At 55.6% G+C, this 15,320-nt stretch overlaps 1 protein-coding gene across 2 annotated transcripts in view; it reads right to left on the reverse strand.

Moving 5' to 3' along the window:
• PI4KA (phosphatidylinositol 4-kinase alpha) overlaps positions 1 to 15,320 on the reverse strand; it is a 59,721-nt gene that overhangs the window by 42,772 nt on the left and 1,629 nt on the right. For both annotated transcript variants that reach the window (NM_174577.2, XM_059875885.1), the window contains 5 exon segments: positions 100 to 359; positions 872 to 944; positions 2,582 to 2,670; positions 4,695 to 4,788; positions 6,555 to 6,671. In NM_174577.2, the coding sequence (NP_777002.1) occupies positions 100 to 359; positions 872 to 944; positions 2,582 to 2,670; positions 4,695 to 4,788; positions 6,555 to 6,653 (615 nt within the window). In that variant the 5' untranslated portion in view covers positions 6,654 to 6,671.

The raw sequence follows: 15,320 nt of genomic DNA on the forward strand, positions 1-15,320 counted from the left end.
GGCCCTCCAGAGAACTCCAGCGAGAGCCTCTGAGTCCCCTAAAACCACAGCAGGACCCTCGAAAGTCCCGGGCCCCGGCCGTCCGGGAGCACGGCCCACCTGTGCGACGCTGGATGCGCTGCTGGCCTTCCTCTTCAGGCTGCCCTCCTGGCACACAGTGAGCAGGCTGCTGGGGAGGATGGAGCGGAAGTCGTTGAAGGACCGTCTGCGCACACCTTCCAGCTCCTCGGGGACACGAGGGGAGTGCGCAGGAGCTCTGGGGAACAGCCTGGACAGGATCGAGTCCTCCGAGCTGCTGTGCCGCCCAAAGGCGCGCACGATTCCCAGCAGGCACGGGACCGCGTGCTTGCAGAGGTACTCTGGAAGACAAGGGAGACCGTGGTGGCACCCCAGGGGACCCGGGCCCCCGCCTCACCACCCCTTGACTGCAAGTTCAGGGGCCCGAACAGCCTGGCAGCAGCGCCCAGCCCGGCGCTGACCTTTTCAACCCGCCCACAGCCCAGCGGCAGGCGTGGCCCACGGCAGGGTGTCTGAGCACCCTCAGCTCTCGTCAGCCCTCAGCCACGCCACCCACGGGCTTTCACCCAGGCCTGCGCCAGTGCAGCCAGTTCTGCTGGGAGCAGGTAGACAGCTTCCCACCACAGGGAAAAGGACCTCCAAATAGGCTACAGGGGAGGAAACTGAGCCCCCGGAGGCTGAGGGAGGGGCCTGGCACTCAGGCAGGACAGCTGTGCTCACGACCCGCCCCCAGCGCCCCCCAAGCAACCGAGGTCATGTCCACAGGCACATTGGTCTCAAAGAAGAGGAACTCTTAAGACTGGGAAATGCCAGGGGAAGGATAATCGCAACACCATTAAAGAAAGAAACATACCTTTCTCTTGAATCTCCAGGGCCTGGCACATCCCCAGGAGCACGTGCAAGACCTGCAGCAGCGCCTCTAGGATCTGGAAGAGCCGAGGACACGGGGCACACAAGCTCACCCAGAGTCGGGGCAGCGCCACACAGCTAACTCGGGCCTAGAGGCAGCCTGGGGCGGCCTCGAGTCCCACCTCGCACACGACCGAGCCCCCCCCACCACAGTAGCTCTGCCGAGGTGGGCAGCGCCTCTGGGAACACGGCCCGCTTCTCGGCCAGTCCAGAGGCCCCGTGGCTCCCCTCACGGCTCAGCACCCTTGGTTCCTTCAGTCCATTCCTACGATTCACGGCCTTCCGGATGGCCAGCCTGACCTCACTGGAGTCCAGAGCATCGGCAATGGCCTCCCGCTGCCACGCCGGGGAGCCGGGACTGCCCCGGGTTATCGCCAGGCTCAGCCGGGCTCCGGATGTCTGGGGACGGGACGCTGGCTCTCCAGCCCCTTCATGCTGCTGGCCAGACAGGCTCACAGAGGTGAACTCTGTCAGCCTCTCCCATACCTGCTGCCCTAGGCTGTGTCCCTCCCCCGAGGGGTCAGTCTCTTCGGCCTGTCACGGAGCCCCACAAAAGTCCAGGCCGTAGGCTCAGCCCGTCGGGCGGGTCCTCAGTCCCCAGCTGGGCACTGCCTACATCGTGTGGCCCAGGTCTCCATCCCTGCTGGTCCTCAAGCCCTGCCCTCGGCCACACTGCTGACCCAGGGTGTCAGCAGCGGTCAGTCCAGGCTCTGAAACGAGCACCAGACGGAGCCCCTCATCTCCCTCACTACCCGTCGCTGCAGGGAATCCAGACAGAGGATGAAGCTGGTCTGAGGTGACTGGGTTGTAGCTCCCGTTTCGTCAAATGACACGGAAACCATGAGGATGCGAAAAGCAGTGCTTTGTCCATTTCACGTATTAAAGTTATATCACCATCTTCTGTGGTGGCTTCTCTATTTCAGTGGGTGTTACTGACAGAAGAGCCCTGTTAGCATGTTAAATAACAACACTGATGATACTCTATTTCATTACCCGTTCAGCCAATCCACCATAAAGAACCTCAACTAAGAAAGAACGGTGGAGACCAACGTAGCAACAGAAATAGGGACAAACGAAGTCACAGTGCAATAGTACGGAAAGAGATTTTAAAAATTAAAAGACACAGAGACACAGGGACTGAAGAGCAGCAGCCAGCTGGGAACACGGCACACGCGAAACTGGTTCCCCCGGCAGGGACTGAGGCCAGCCGCCCGGGGAGACCGACTCTGCGACTAACAGATCTGGTTAAGACAAGCCTGTCACCGTCCTGTTCCTCTTTACAAGGAGAGAGTATGGAATACACTGAAGCAGCATTTCCACCAAAATAAACTAAAAGGAGAAAAACTGGGGCACTTAAAGGAACCAACGGCTCCCACTCCTACAAGGAAGTGCTTCTCTTGGATGAGCCCCTTTGGCCCCCAGCGTGGAGGCAGCGGGACACAGGACCTCTCACTGCACAGGGCAGCTGGGAGAGCAGGCCGAACCGGACCCGGGGGTCAGCAGGGACAGCCCTGCAAGCAGAACTTCATGTTTCTCAGCCGTGTTGTCAATCACATGCCGTAAGTCAGCATGAGCAGCCCAATGACCTCGCTTCCCGTCCCGTCATCACACAGGGCTCCGCGCACACGGAAGCACCAGGTCGCTGCGCACTCACCTCACCCCTCAGGGAAGGGTCCCTGTAAGCCACGTCAGACAGCAGAGTGACCAAGCAGAAGCTGAAGCTCTCGGCCACCGGGAGGGTACCTGCAGGCAGAGACAGGAGTTGGACCATCACCCTGCCCGGCTGCTCCCCTCACACGCTGTCAAGGACCCACTCCCTGCGGAGGCCGCTCTCAACGGGGTATGGGCCCAGCATGTTTCCTGAGAAACACCCCACCTTCCTCGTAACAAAATGATTCAGTTCAAGAAACTTAGATGCTTCCTGAGCCCATTTATAGTCTGAGATCACAGTGCCTTTTACCACAACAGCCTCCATGCTTTACTTCCAACCTACATGCAACTGGGAACTCAGTCTTCAGTGTGTGGGAGATATCTCATGGAGGCTGAATTTCAAACACCAATCACTATCACCTGAAACTGAGTTAACGTTTATTTCTCTCTTCTTCTGACGGATGGAGAAAGTCTAAGATGCTAAGAGGAGCTACCAGAGACACGCTCTGGAGGGAGCTTCTCAGGAGCAGGGCCTCAGGCCAGAAAGGGAGCTCTGCACCCAGAGGCTCGAAAGAGAAGCGGCGGTTCTGTCAAGGGCACTGAGGGAAGGCCAGGCCTGCCGCCGGGGAGGCCGGGTCCCTACTGAACACGTAACCCGTCCTGGACGCTGAGCACCGAGTCAAGGGCACACACACACACAGAGGGCAGCCACCCGCCACGTGTCTACTTCTCCACATGTGATCCAGAGACACAACTCTAGGTCCTTCTCAAGCATGAGTGTGGCCAGAACCCCCGGGGGGGCTTGTTGAAGCGGTCTGTCTGCTCCCTGGCCCGAGTCCTAACTCGGCAGCTCCAACGCAGGGCCTGAGACTCTGCCTTCTGAGAAGCCCCCGGAGCTGAAGCTGCTGCTCTGGATGCATCAGAGCTGAGCGACACTGCCAGAACAGAAACTGGGAGGCTGAGGTGTCACCCAGCAATCGGGTACTTATACAACTCCAACGATCTTTCAGTGATGCTCAAAACTTCGTGAGAGCGAGTCCATGTGTACAGAAGTGGTACTTGTTTTGAAATAAACTAGGATCAATGTTTTCTAGGACTCTGCTTCTCCCCAGATCAGACAGCAACGGTGCACACAGGTGTCTCGCTTTTTACAGTGCTCTATTTCACCTGTCGTCTTCCAGATTCCAGGGTATCTGCATAACCTAGAGTCTGTCAGCTTTATGCTGACACCAGCCACCAGCAATGGTGAAGATCCGAAGGGCAGGAGGAGCCCGGGCAGACACACACAGGTACAGCACGGGCTCCAGCAGATGAGCCCACCTAACAAATGCAGGCCATGCCACCGAGAGGGAGGACGGGGCCTTTTTGCAGGCATCAAGCCCCAGTGAGATCTGAAGGTGGGGGCCTCAGGCCTCAGAGACAGATTACAAGGAAACTTCAGTCTGAAGGGTCATGAACTCTGAAATGCTGGAGATCTTCCAAGCTGACTTTAGAGTCTTAGAAAATCTGTTCATAAGACCATGGGCGTTATAAGCATTTAGCACAATGCCTGGCATGTCGTGGGCCTGTGTAAATATTTCAGGAAGGACAGGAGGAAGGAGGCAAGCAGGGAGGAAGGGAGGGGAGGGCAGTGGAAGGAAGAGGGGAGGTTATCTCACTTTCTCTTTGTCTTTGAAGAAATTTCAAAATCAAATACCAGCTAGACAGAAACACATGAATTTAGTCCGTTTCTAATGATGGAAAAGTCAATGGAAATGCAGCAATATCGATGAAGCGATGAGACTACCGAGAGAGGACCCTGCGGCCCAGCCCTTTTTTCTGAGCAGCCGCCAGGCCTCTGGAAAACGGATCTGACTGCAGGGTGACAAACCAGCTCGGGGACAGCCGAGGACCCACTGCTGGATGGGGGACGTGACCAGAGGTTCCTGAGGGTCCCGTGGTCCCACTCAGCCCGCCCTGTGTGGGGCTCTGCGTGGGGCTGCAGGCGGGCCGCTGTCCCCCAGCGGGAGCAGAACTGGCTGCAGGCACCACGCTGCCGCGCCAGGGACTGCACCCTGGATCTCAGACAGGAGCACACGGACGCCTCCTGTACTCCGGGCAACGCTGAGCCAAGTTACCTCTGCCCTTCCGAGCTGTGCTCTCTTCTACCCAATACACTTTCGGAAGACCTTTAAGAAGTCGAAGAAGGTAAGGAACCACAGAGTCTTTGTGCTTGAAGAAAAAAACAAAGAAGATTACATTTAATTAAACACATGGCTTTTGAGTACAGACTGAGCCCAGATCCAAGCACGCCCACACCCTCTTCATCTCAGAGCAGGGCGTGTGCACGGCAGCCCACAGGCGGGCCGACGCCTGCCCCCTGCTGCCCTGGGTCCAGCTGGCTCTGGTGCCTGGCAGAAGGCTCGTGTGCACTCGCCTGGAGCGGCTCCCTGACGGGTGCTCAGAGCCCCCAGCCCCACAGCCAGGCCTCAGGACCAGACCCTCCGGGAGAGAGAGGCTTCCGGACGCGGGGCTGCCACAGCTGCTCTTGGCCTCCCTCCTCCCCTAAACGTGCTCCCGCACGCTTCCTTCTGCTCCTCTCCAACGGGGCATGAGACTTGACAGCCAGCAGTAGCCAGCGGAAAAATCACTTGCAGGGAGTCAGATCATAACCTCCCCCTACGGGCTCGCTCGGTGGTCTCCTGCTGAAGGACCAGACAAGCATAATTCCCAAGAAGGGGACACCATCAGACGTCCTGAGATGCTGAGAAAACGGTAGTTTCGAAAACATGCAAATTCTGCCACAGGTTTTTATTTTTTTATTTTTTAAATGTCAGATTATACTTTTAATGCTATGTCAGTCAAAACATACCTGTGAAGCAAAGCAGTCTACAGGCTACCACTTCGTGACCTTGGCCACCACTCATTGTCATCATCTATTGCTTTTACTATCAAGTGTGAAACTTAAAAGTGGGTACCTCATTAAACTTGCCGGGGAACTGTGTATATTGGGTTAAGTATCTGGTGTTCCTTTGTGAGGTTTCTTTAAATGAACAACCAGAGGCGCCATTAGGTTATACCTCTTTTTCTTTGTAACAGGAAAAGCATAAAGCAATATATGCTGTTTTTTAAAAAATATATGATTTTGTTTTCAGCCTAATGTCCAGCAGCTTCACAGCTAAAGCCTTAAAGATGGGCATATCAAATTGGTCTGATCTGTTGGCCCAGCCACTCGGCAGAAGCTGCAGAGGAAATGGAACGAGAGTTAAGTGGCCATCTGTAGTTAGTTAATATGGCTTTGTGGTCTGCACAGTCCCCTTTGCCCAGGTCAGCTTCGTTGACTTTTCTCCAGTATCTTAAACTAACAGTTTGAGTACTGCTCTCAGGACGTGATCTTATTAGTATTTCAGATCTTTTGTGCTCACTTCATTCTACCTGAACTGGTATTTCCCCCATTAGACACTGCCTTATCACTTCTCCTGTTTGACAAGTCTGAAAGTGAAGTCACTCAGTCGTGTTCGACTCTTTGCGAACCCATGGACTGTAGTCTACCAGGCTCCTCCGTCCTTGGGATTTTCCAGGCAAGAATACTGGAGTGGGTTGCCATTTCCTTCTCCATGCCACAGGTTTTTAAAATCACCTTTAAAAGGCACATTAGCACATGCTGTAAAACTTAATTCACATCCATCATAGTTTTGAAAAAGACACCATGATTATCTCAAAGAGTGTTGTCCTTTGGAAAGGGAAAATAATGGCTCCTCTGCGTCTGACTCGGCAGCGTTCTGCTGAGGCGAAACCCAAGCCCCCTCCCAGAGCACCAGCACAACCCAGTGGGACCACAGCACACCTCCGCAAGGACGCGGCCTTCAGGGGTCACGTGCACCCGTCCAGCTACCCCACCCTCTGGCTCGGATCTAGGTGGACACAGCAGATACAAACTTCAACCCCAACTGCACCGTCTCCTGCACTCAGAAACACTTCACTTCGCAAAGGCTTACCTGTAGGTCAGATTCAATGAGAAAGATGCCCAATGCGATCACTGCGTCTCTCCGCCTCTCATCCAGCTGGAAGATCCCATGGAAATCTACTGGGCACATACAAAGCAGCTTTTGGACCTAGAAAATGAGACAAAAAACCACGGATTAAAAATATATAAGCCCACATTCAGAATGGACCAGTACGAAAAAGCCCAGTAAGTCTATACAACCAACAGGCTGTTTCCCCAGTCTAAAGATGATAGCAAGCACACCTCCAGCCTCTGAAGTGACGCTACACACGCCCTTTGAGGACCCTGGCCGAGAGCTGAGCGGCCGTGCCTGCAGCAGTAACGCACAATGGCTGAGGTCTGCTCCTCAGTGTTGGGGCAGCCTGGGTCCCTGCTGCCCAGCGGCGTCCGTGAGCAGGTGACCAAAGCCGCAGGCATCCCACCTCCACTTACGGCTCTTTACACTCCAAGCGTGTGTACAGCACTTGGGACGGGGTGGGGCACTCAGCAGGTATGCAGTAAACAGTGTCCACTGCTACTGGATGTGCCCTGGTGGCAAGTGGAGGGCGGTGGGTGGACAGTCAGCAATTAATGGGACAGATGAAAACACTGGATGACGGTCAGAACAAACCAACAGGAAAGGCCACCAAAGAACCAAAAATCGGGATTCAGTATGGAAAGGAAAACAGGGGATGCCAATCCTGAAAATCTCTGCAGAGGAAGCTCTGAAGGCGCACCAGGAGGCGCTAACGCTGCAACCCATGGATGTGATGAGCAGCTCTTACCGACGCTCACAGGTCTGGTGGGACGTTTTACAGGCAAAGTAAACTGAATCCAATGCTTGGCATTTGCCCTGAAGATCCATCAGTCAGTTACCACTGAGGACTTTTTATAGAAAGTAATTCTGTTGCTCCCTTAAGATTTTAAAACAGAAAATACACGGGGACAAACTGAAACTGGCAAGTTCAGTTCAGTCGCTCAGTCGTGTCCGACTCTCTGCAACCCTGTGAACTGCAGCACAACAGGCCTCCCTGTCCATCATCAACTCCCGGAGTCCACCCAAACCCATGTCCATTGAGTCACCGATGCCATCCGACCATCTCATCCTCTGTCGTCCCCTTCTCCTCCCTCCCTCAATCTTTCCCAGCATCAGGGTCTTTTCCAATGACTCAGTTCTTTGCATGGGGTGGCCAAAGTATTGGAGTTTCAGCTTCAGCATCAGTCCTTCCAATGAATATTCAGGACTGATTGCCTTTAGGATGGTCTGGTTGGATCTCCTTGCAGTCCAAGGGACTCTCAAGAGTCTTCTCCAACACCACAGTTCAAAAGCATCCGTTCTTCGGCGCTCAGCCTTCTTTATAGAAACTGGCAAAAGTTACATAAAATGCTTTCGCCCCAGTGCTGCGTTTACTAACTGACGATCTGAAACGATCTAAAGCGCTGCAGGAGTAATCGTGGTCAACCATTTGATCAAATATTAGGTTAAACCCTATGAAACTGCTGATATGCAAACATTTTTGATCTATAAAAACAATGCTTTTGTAAAGTTTAACCTAATGGCACAGACATTAACAATGGCATTTTTCATGGCACAGAACAATGCTCTAAACATTCTAGAAGCCAACAGAAGACAAGGTCTGAATTACATATAGAATAAGTGTGGGGAGAAAACGTATCAGGGGATTCCTTGGCAGTCCACTAGTTAGAACTCTGTGCTTTCATTGCTAGGGCCGGGGTTCAATCCCTGGTCTGGGAACTAAGATTCTGAAAGCTGCACGCTGGGGTCAAAAAAAAAAAATCAGTGTCAATGCTTCCAAGAGACAGGCTGACCGGAGGTGTTACGTTTCTTCTTCATGTTTCTTTATATTTGCCATAATATGTTCTAAAGGCAAACAGTCCTTGTGTCATCAGGAAGCACGTCCCGTAGGTTAACATTAAAGTACACACACAAGAGGGGAATCCGTGCCGTGGGAGTAAATGCTCAGGCGGAAGAGAACCCCCGTGCCAGGCAACAAGGGAGGGAGCCACGGAGGCCCAGAGCTGACGGAGCAGCGTGCTGACCCCGGCCCTGCCCCACCCAGCACAGCCAGGGGGACCCTGGGGGGCTGCAGGGCGGAGCGAGACTCAGAAACGCGGTGCCACTGGCCAGGCCTCCTGACCAAACATGGAGAGGACCACTGGTCAACACTCGCAGGCGCCAACACTGCCGAGCCTGAGCTTCTCAACAGCGTGCTCCCGTCCTGTCCTCTGTCCCTGCAGGCTTCTTGGGGGGCAGGGTAAGGATCGAGGAAGTGAGACGCACGTGGACTTTGGAGTTAGACCCAGAGTCACCCGGCGACGCGCAGAGCCTCAGCCTCCTGTCCACGCGGCATCCCGGCAGGGCCAGGCACCAAGGCACAGTCCTAGCGGGCTCAGCACATGCCCCGTGAGGGTGGGTGGGGGCAGCGCACCTCTGACCCACTGCCCCTCTGCTCACTGGCACCACCAACAGGAGGCGCCGCGACGCAGCGAACCCTGGACCCAGCCCTGCCCTCACTCCAGGCAGGCGAGAAACCAGGTGATGGAGGTTGTGCAGGAGGCTGGCTCTCCCTGCGGGGAGTCGGCGGAGAGCCTCTCCTCTCCTCCTCCTCTGAGAACTCACGCTGGAGGACGCCACTGGCAGGGTTTCCTTTTTTGTGGGAAGGCACATACACTCTTTAGAAGGCTAGACTGGCGCCGTGCAAGCTTTATGACCCAGGGATCTTTCCGAGGGTCTGGGAGCCGTCCTCTGGAATGGACACATCGAGGGGGGTGGCACCCCGCCTTCCCAGCCACCCCCGTCCCTGGAGGTGGGCAGGAGCCTCACTGCCACGAGCTCCTTGTGCCATGAGGTGAAGCTACTGCCAGAGTGAGGAAATGCCCAAGCACGTTACCCAGAACTAGACAGGATGCCTAGGCCGAGCGCCGCAGGGCAAGTCAGCGTGAGAGCGGGTGGACGTCGGGTATGTAGGTCACAGCAGAGCTGCAGTTGCGGCGTTCACTACACGCTGGCCAACGGAACTGTTCTCAAAGTACACAACTTGTGTCATCTGAAACCTCTGGGCATAGTCTCCTGGGGGAACAAAATTCCCTGAGAACTGAACATAAAGCTGTGAGTATCAGTGGTGTTTTCTGTTGTTAAATCTGCTTTTTTTGTCACTCTATGTCCTGCCCCCTTGGAGAACACGGAACATAAGTCAGCATTTTCTAAGAGATTCAGCGCTGCCTTGATAGACAACGGTGCCCGTGACAATTTTGGCAGGTTGGCAAAGCAGCTCCCTCAAGCCTCAGCTTCCTCAGGTATGAAAGAACCAGCTGACAGACTCCTGCAGTGAAATCCTGTGGACAGGGAACTCCCACCTGCAGCCCCGAGGCCACAGCGGGATGTGGACACAGCTTCCTGCCATAAAGCAGAAAAACGGGCAGACACGTGAAAGCACACTTCACACACGTGACAGCCCGCTTCGCACATGTGAAAGCGCGCTTCACACACGTGACAGCCCGCTTCGCACATGTGAAAGCGCGCTTCGCACACTGCGCTGAGGGCCGGGGAGGGGGCGCCGAGCTGAGCCCTGCGACTGCCCGGGACTCCTGCCAGAAGACGTGCCCCGGGCCGCAGAGCGGGTCCCGCTGCTCTCACGAAGCCGCGGAGACAGGGACGGGGAAAGCGGCCGGAGAGCCAGGAGAAGAGGGCGCCAACTGGAAGAAGCTCCGCAAATCCGAGTCGTTGGTGCATACGCTAAGACAGACCAGGATAGGGTCATACCCCGAGAAGTGGGGTAAAAATCAAGCAAGGAGCTGGAAGCCGAAGGTTCCCAGGCCCTTGGAGAGCTGGGAGGAGCCTGGGCTCCTTCCAGCCAGAGCGACAAGCCCGCAAAGCTTCCGTGGAGAACCTGAAGGGCCACGCCTCGGCAGGGGAGTCGAGTGTTCCTGTGGCAAAAGCTGGTTCAGACCCACCCTAACCAAGTTTAAAACCAGCTCTGCAACAGCTGCAAGGAAAGCACCTGAGAAATGCAGCAGCCTTCCGGACAAAACCCCTCCACAAACCAGGAAGGTGTGGGAGCGTCCCCAGCCTGACGAGAGCCCGCAGCTGGGGCTCCCCGCTGGTTCCGGGGCGAAGAGTCCGCCTCGCGGAGCAGGCCACGCGGCTGCTGTCCCCAGTGAGGCTGCGGGGCCCGAGGGCTCTAGAGCCGCTGCTCTGCCAGGAGAGAATGCTCCCGGCGCCCGTGCATCAGTCACACCGTCCACACCGCGGACTTCTCCTTCACGGCGCCGGTTAGCGTTCCCCGTGTTTACTTCCAGCTTTTGTCTAATGCCGCGTTGTCTCTCTCCACGGTAAGCCCCATGACAGCAAGACTGAGCCCATTTCTCTGCCCCTCTAGGCCTGGCCCTCCACAGGCCTCCAAGACCGTGTGGGAATGAACGCCAGCGTCTTTTGCTTTCACCATGGTGAACCCTCAGCCGGCCTGAATCCCAGCTTCCGGACGAGCTCTAAACAGAGATGCTCAGAAGAGAGTGGCTCAGCAGAGAGAGTCTCTCAGACTCACTGAATACAGGCAAGTGAGCCTGGAGTCACTTTGCTGCAAACCTGCATTTATGCAGCAGGGTTTCATGCAACTGAAAGCTGTGCTCTGGCTGGTGTGGTCATATGCACAAGAGACCAAGCTTTTTTTCATGAGAGAAGCAGATAACAAGAATAAATATGTGAATAACAAACCAGGAGAACAAGAGCACAGAAACATTTCAGGAACTAAACTCAACGATGGGAACAGCCGCTGGAGGAAGGCACTGAGGCGCCGTTTCCAGCGAGTGCAAATGGCAAACGGCAGAAGAGAGTCAGAAACAGAACATTTCTGCCCTCTGGGGGAGCGGGCGGCGGTGGCGCACACGCTCCTGAGAGAACCCAGGGCGGCCATAAGCGCTTCCCCGCGCAGACGCAGGCCCTCCCCGGCTCCCCAGGCAGACGTGGCCTCTGGGTTTGGCCCCCCCACCCCCAGAGCTTGTCTGTCTCCACTCTGCTCTTCCAGCAAATCCTGTTCCCAACGCTGGTTCTCCGCCTCCGCCACCTGAAATGCCTCGGCTCAGCAGCCAGAGCGTGTAGCACGTGCAAAGCCCACGGCCGTTCCCATGACCGTTCCCATGAAAAACCTCGGCTGAGGGTGACCTCCCAGCAAGGCCTGCAGCACTTTCACTGCCTCAGGGCTCGGTTCACTTTACTACCTTCTATCACAGTCTTCACAAACCTACCAAGAGCCCCCAGGGAAGAGTTTGGGCCCACATTACAAGTGATCTGCTCCTCCCTCTCCCCGCCCCCACCCCAGCAAAATACCAAACAGCCAAGTATCTTCCCAGAGGCTTTAATTCCAAAGCCACAGGGTTCACCACAGACTCCTCTCTGGACAGACACTGGCCAGCCCGGCTCCTCGGACTGCTGCAGAGTCGCAAAGTTACCTGAGACCAGGACCCCGCGCGCAGCTGGGACCCGGAGCGGCCCCGGCCCGGAGTCAGGACTCAAGCAGCAGCCCTGCAGCATGGAGAGAACACAGAATCCAAGCTCCCACAGCACAAAGGGCGAGAGCATGGCGGCGCCACGCAATCTGAGCACAGAAGGTAAGGGCACGGCAGCGCCACGCAATCCCAGCACTTCCGCCCTGCGGGCTGTCTGCTTACCTCACAGTATAACAGAGCCAACCGCACCCAAACGTTATCCCGGGCTCAGAAGGATAAGGTACCCTCTTATGCTTTCTGAGTTGGCAGGGAAACATACGACAAAATCCAGCCCTGTGAAGCTATAGATAAACCAGTACAAGGTGTCTTACCAACGCTATCACAACACGCAGAACCTTCCGGAAGCAGGTGGGCAGTTCACATCAAGACTCGTCTGCGATGTAACACAAGGACGTAATTCAGAAGAAGACAGTGCCAGGTGTACAAACACGCTGCTTCACAAGGAAAGACCAGAAAGTCTAAACAGAGAAATGCCTAAGTACGCTTCACCAATGCAAAAAAACCATGTCCCACCATGAAAACAATAACTATCAGCTACTTCTGCAAAATACAGTGAACATAGCTATACGTGGTTAAAGGCTAAAAAGAGCTTTAGGAAATGACTGTGCTGATGGCTTCATGGGATGGGCTGCGCCGGGTCTCTCACCAAATTCATACACTGACATCCTAATGCCCAGGTACCTAAGCATGAGACTGCATCTGGACACAGGTCATGGAAGGGGTGATTAAGTTAAAATCAGGTGATTAGGGAGGGCCGGTCCTACTAACAGGACTGGCTTCCTTCTAAGCAGGGGGGGTTAGGACACAGAACAGAGGGAGACCACTGAGGACACAGGAGAAGACGGTGGTCTACACGCCAGAGAGAGAGGCTTCCGGAGAGACCAGCCCGGCCCACACCTTCATTCTGGCCTTCCAGCCTCCAAACTGTGAGAAAAGTCACTTCTGGCGTTTAAGCCACGGTAGGTGGCACTTGGTTATGGCAGCCCCAGCAAACTAATATAGTTAAATGTGGCTTGATTCCAGGTAAAGATTTTCTTCTTCTTCCAAGTACTTCCTAAAATGTTTCAGAGTTGACTTAACAACACTGGCTCCAGCGGCATGAACACCCTCTGCTGAAGCCTGGTCTCTCCTCTCACTCAGTGGTTCCCTTTTAACGCAGCTTGACAAAGGAAAGGGAGCAGGAGGGGACACCTTTAGCTTCGTGATGCTGAAGAAAGGCCAATTGCAGGACTTTCCCTCCACAGCCTGGACCACCGTGAACTGCAGAGCCCACCGGCTCAGCTCCTGGCCACCCCTCTGCACGCCGCCCAGCGCACACCTGCCTGCAGGGAGGGTCTGGTCTGACTGCACGCTGCAGGCCGGGCCCTTCAAATGCCGGGGCAGCCAGCTGAATGCCCCGATATTCTGGCGCTCTGAGGAAGAGCCACAGGGGAGGATCTAAACACAGCTCCGGAGGGCAGGAAGAGGGGCAGGAGGGCACGGGAGGCTGCCTGCTGTGCAGGTCTGCTCGTGGCTCTGCTTGCCCGGGCGTGGGGTCTGCTGGTTCAGCACAGGCCAGGGGAGAGGAGGCAGGAGCGGGCCCCCTGATGTCCAGGGCACAGAGACGTGTGGCACAGGGTACAGGTGGTGGCGGCGGCAGCCTTCTCAAGACAGGCAGGAGCCCGGAACATAGAGCAAAAAGATGGGCAGGACATGGGAACCAGAGACGGACACGCTGTAGACAGGACTCGCTCTCTTCTCCGTTGCTCTCCTCTCCTCTCTCTCCCAGAGGCAAGGGCTGCGGCCTGGGTGGGCCTCACAGGGGCCCTTGGAGGTGGGCTGCAACCCTCAGGCTGGGACCGCAGTCCTAGAAGCAGCCCAGCAGGAAAAGGCTGAAGCTCAGACAAGAATCTGAGAATAGAGGCCAGGAGCCCTTGAGCCTGGTCACCAGACCCGGGACACAAGAGCACCCAGCGGACACAGAGCAGAGCTGACTTGCAGCTGGTCACCCGAGCAACCAAGTTAGGGGTTTCCCATTTGCCTGACCTCACGATCAATGCACGTTTTCTGGAAGAGAGAGCAAACTAAGGAATTAAGGACAAGCGGCACGCTCTGCCCTGTGACAGGCCTGGCCTCACAGCCTGGGTGAGGGGGGTGAATGGAGTGCGTCACCCCCTCCCCCCGTGGCATGCCGAGGGACAAAGACAGGGCACGTTGACGTTGTGTCCCTAACGTGCCCCAGGGCCGCGAAAAGCACGCCGGCTGTCTGGGCGCCCATGTCTGAGCCAGGACGGCAGGCCCAGCTCAGAAAACAGCCTTCCTTGGACCGACCCTATCTGTACCAGGTCCCACTCAGGCCTCTGCCCTCTTTGGAAAAAAGAAGAAGAGAGAAGTGAAGACAAAAAAATGGGAGGGGAGAGTTTCAACACTCACCTCTCCCTATAAGTCTCCACTTTCTTACCGCAGGTGGGTACTCAGAAACTCCTCTACTCTTAAGAACCTCGAGAATCCTTCCCTCAGGAATGCAAAGGGCTTCTCGTCCACTGTTTTAAGTAAGGGAGTGGAGCGAGCAGACACACTGTATAGGGCTGAACAGGAACAGTGATCCGGGGTGTAACCGAGCCTCAGGAAGGTAGAAGCGGACAGGAGAAATTCACACATATCCAGTGGAGTCAGCCACATGACCCTCCTCCCGAGAAAGAAGAAGGGCCGCACGCACACAGGTGTCCTCTCGGTTAAATGTCACCCAGCGCAAGGGTCTCACCGAGGAAGAGGACAGCTGGAGTCTGGAGAAAGCCGTGCGGGGGCTTCCACAGGGCCCTGCCTCGTCTGAGGGTGCACCCCAAGCATGCTCCCCTCACAGCAGCGAGCTTCGTGCCAAGGTTTTTGCTGGGGGCTGGGCACTTAGGCACTGCCTGCCTAGAAAGTGGGTGCTCAACAGAAACCACGCTGCTCGTGCGGAGTCAGACACAGTGAAGCGCCCTTATCAGGGGTGCTAGGGGACGGAGGGACAGTTCAAGCGCAAAACTCCCCACACCAGCCAACGGCCAACTTCCTGAGCAGACCCTTCTGAAGACAGCAGCCCTGGGGGCTTGCTGTTAACTCTTTCCTGCAGTGGTTTGTAAATGAGGCAGAGACACTGAAGGCAGAGTAAGAGATGGTTAGAGAGCCTGCCAACCTGAAAGCTACATTATTTAACTGTCACACATTCTGTAATCTTGACAACAGCAACCTTAAGGTAAGAGACAAAGCTACTGACAACACAGCTGCAGTT

Source organism: Bos taurus, chromosome 17 (assembly GCF_002263795.3).
Source record: "Bos taurus isolate L1 Dominette 01449 registration number 42190680 breed Hereford chromosome 17, ARS-UCD2.0, whole genome shotgun sequence".
NCBI lineage: Eukaryota > Metazoa > Chordata > Mammalia > Artiodactyla > Bovidae > Bos > Bos taurus.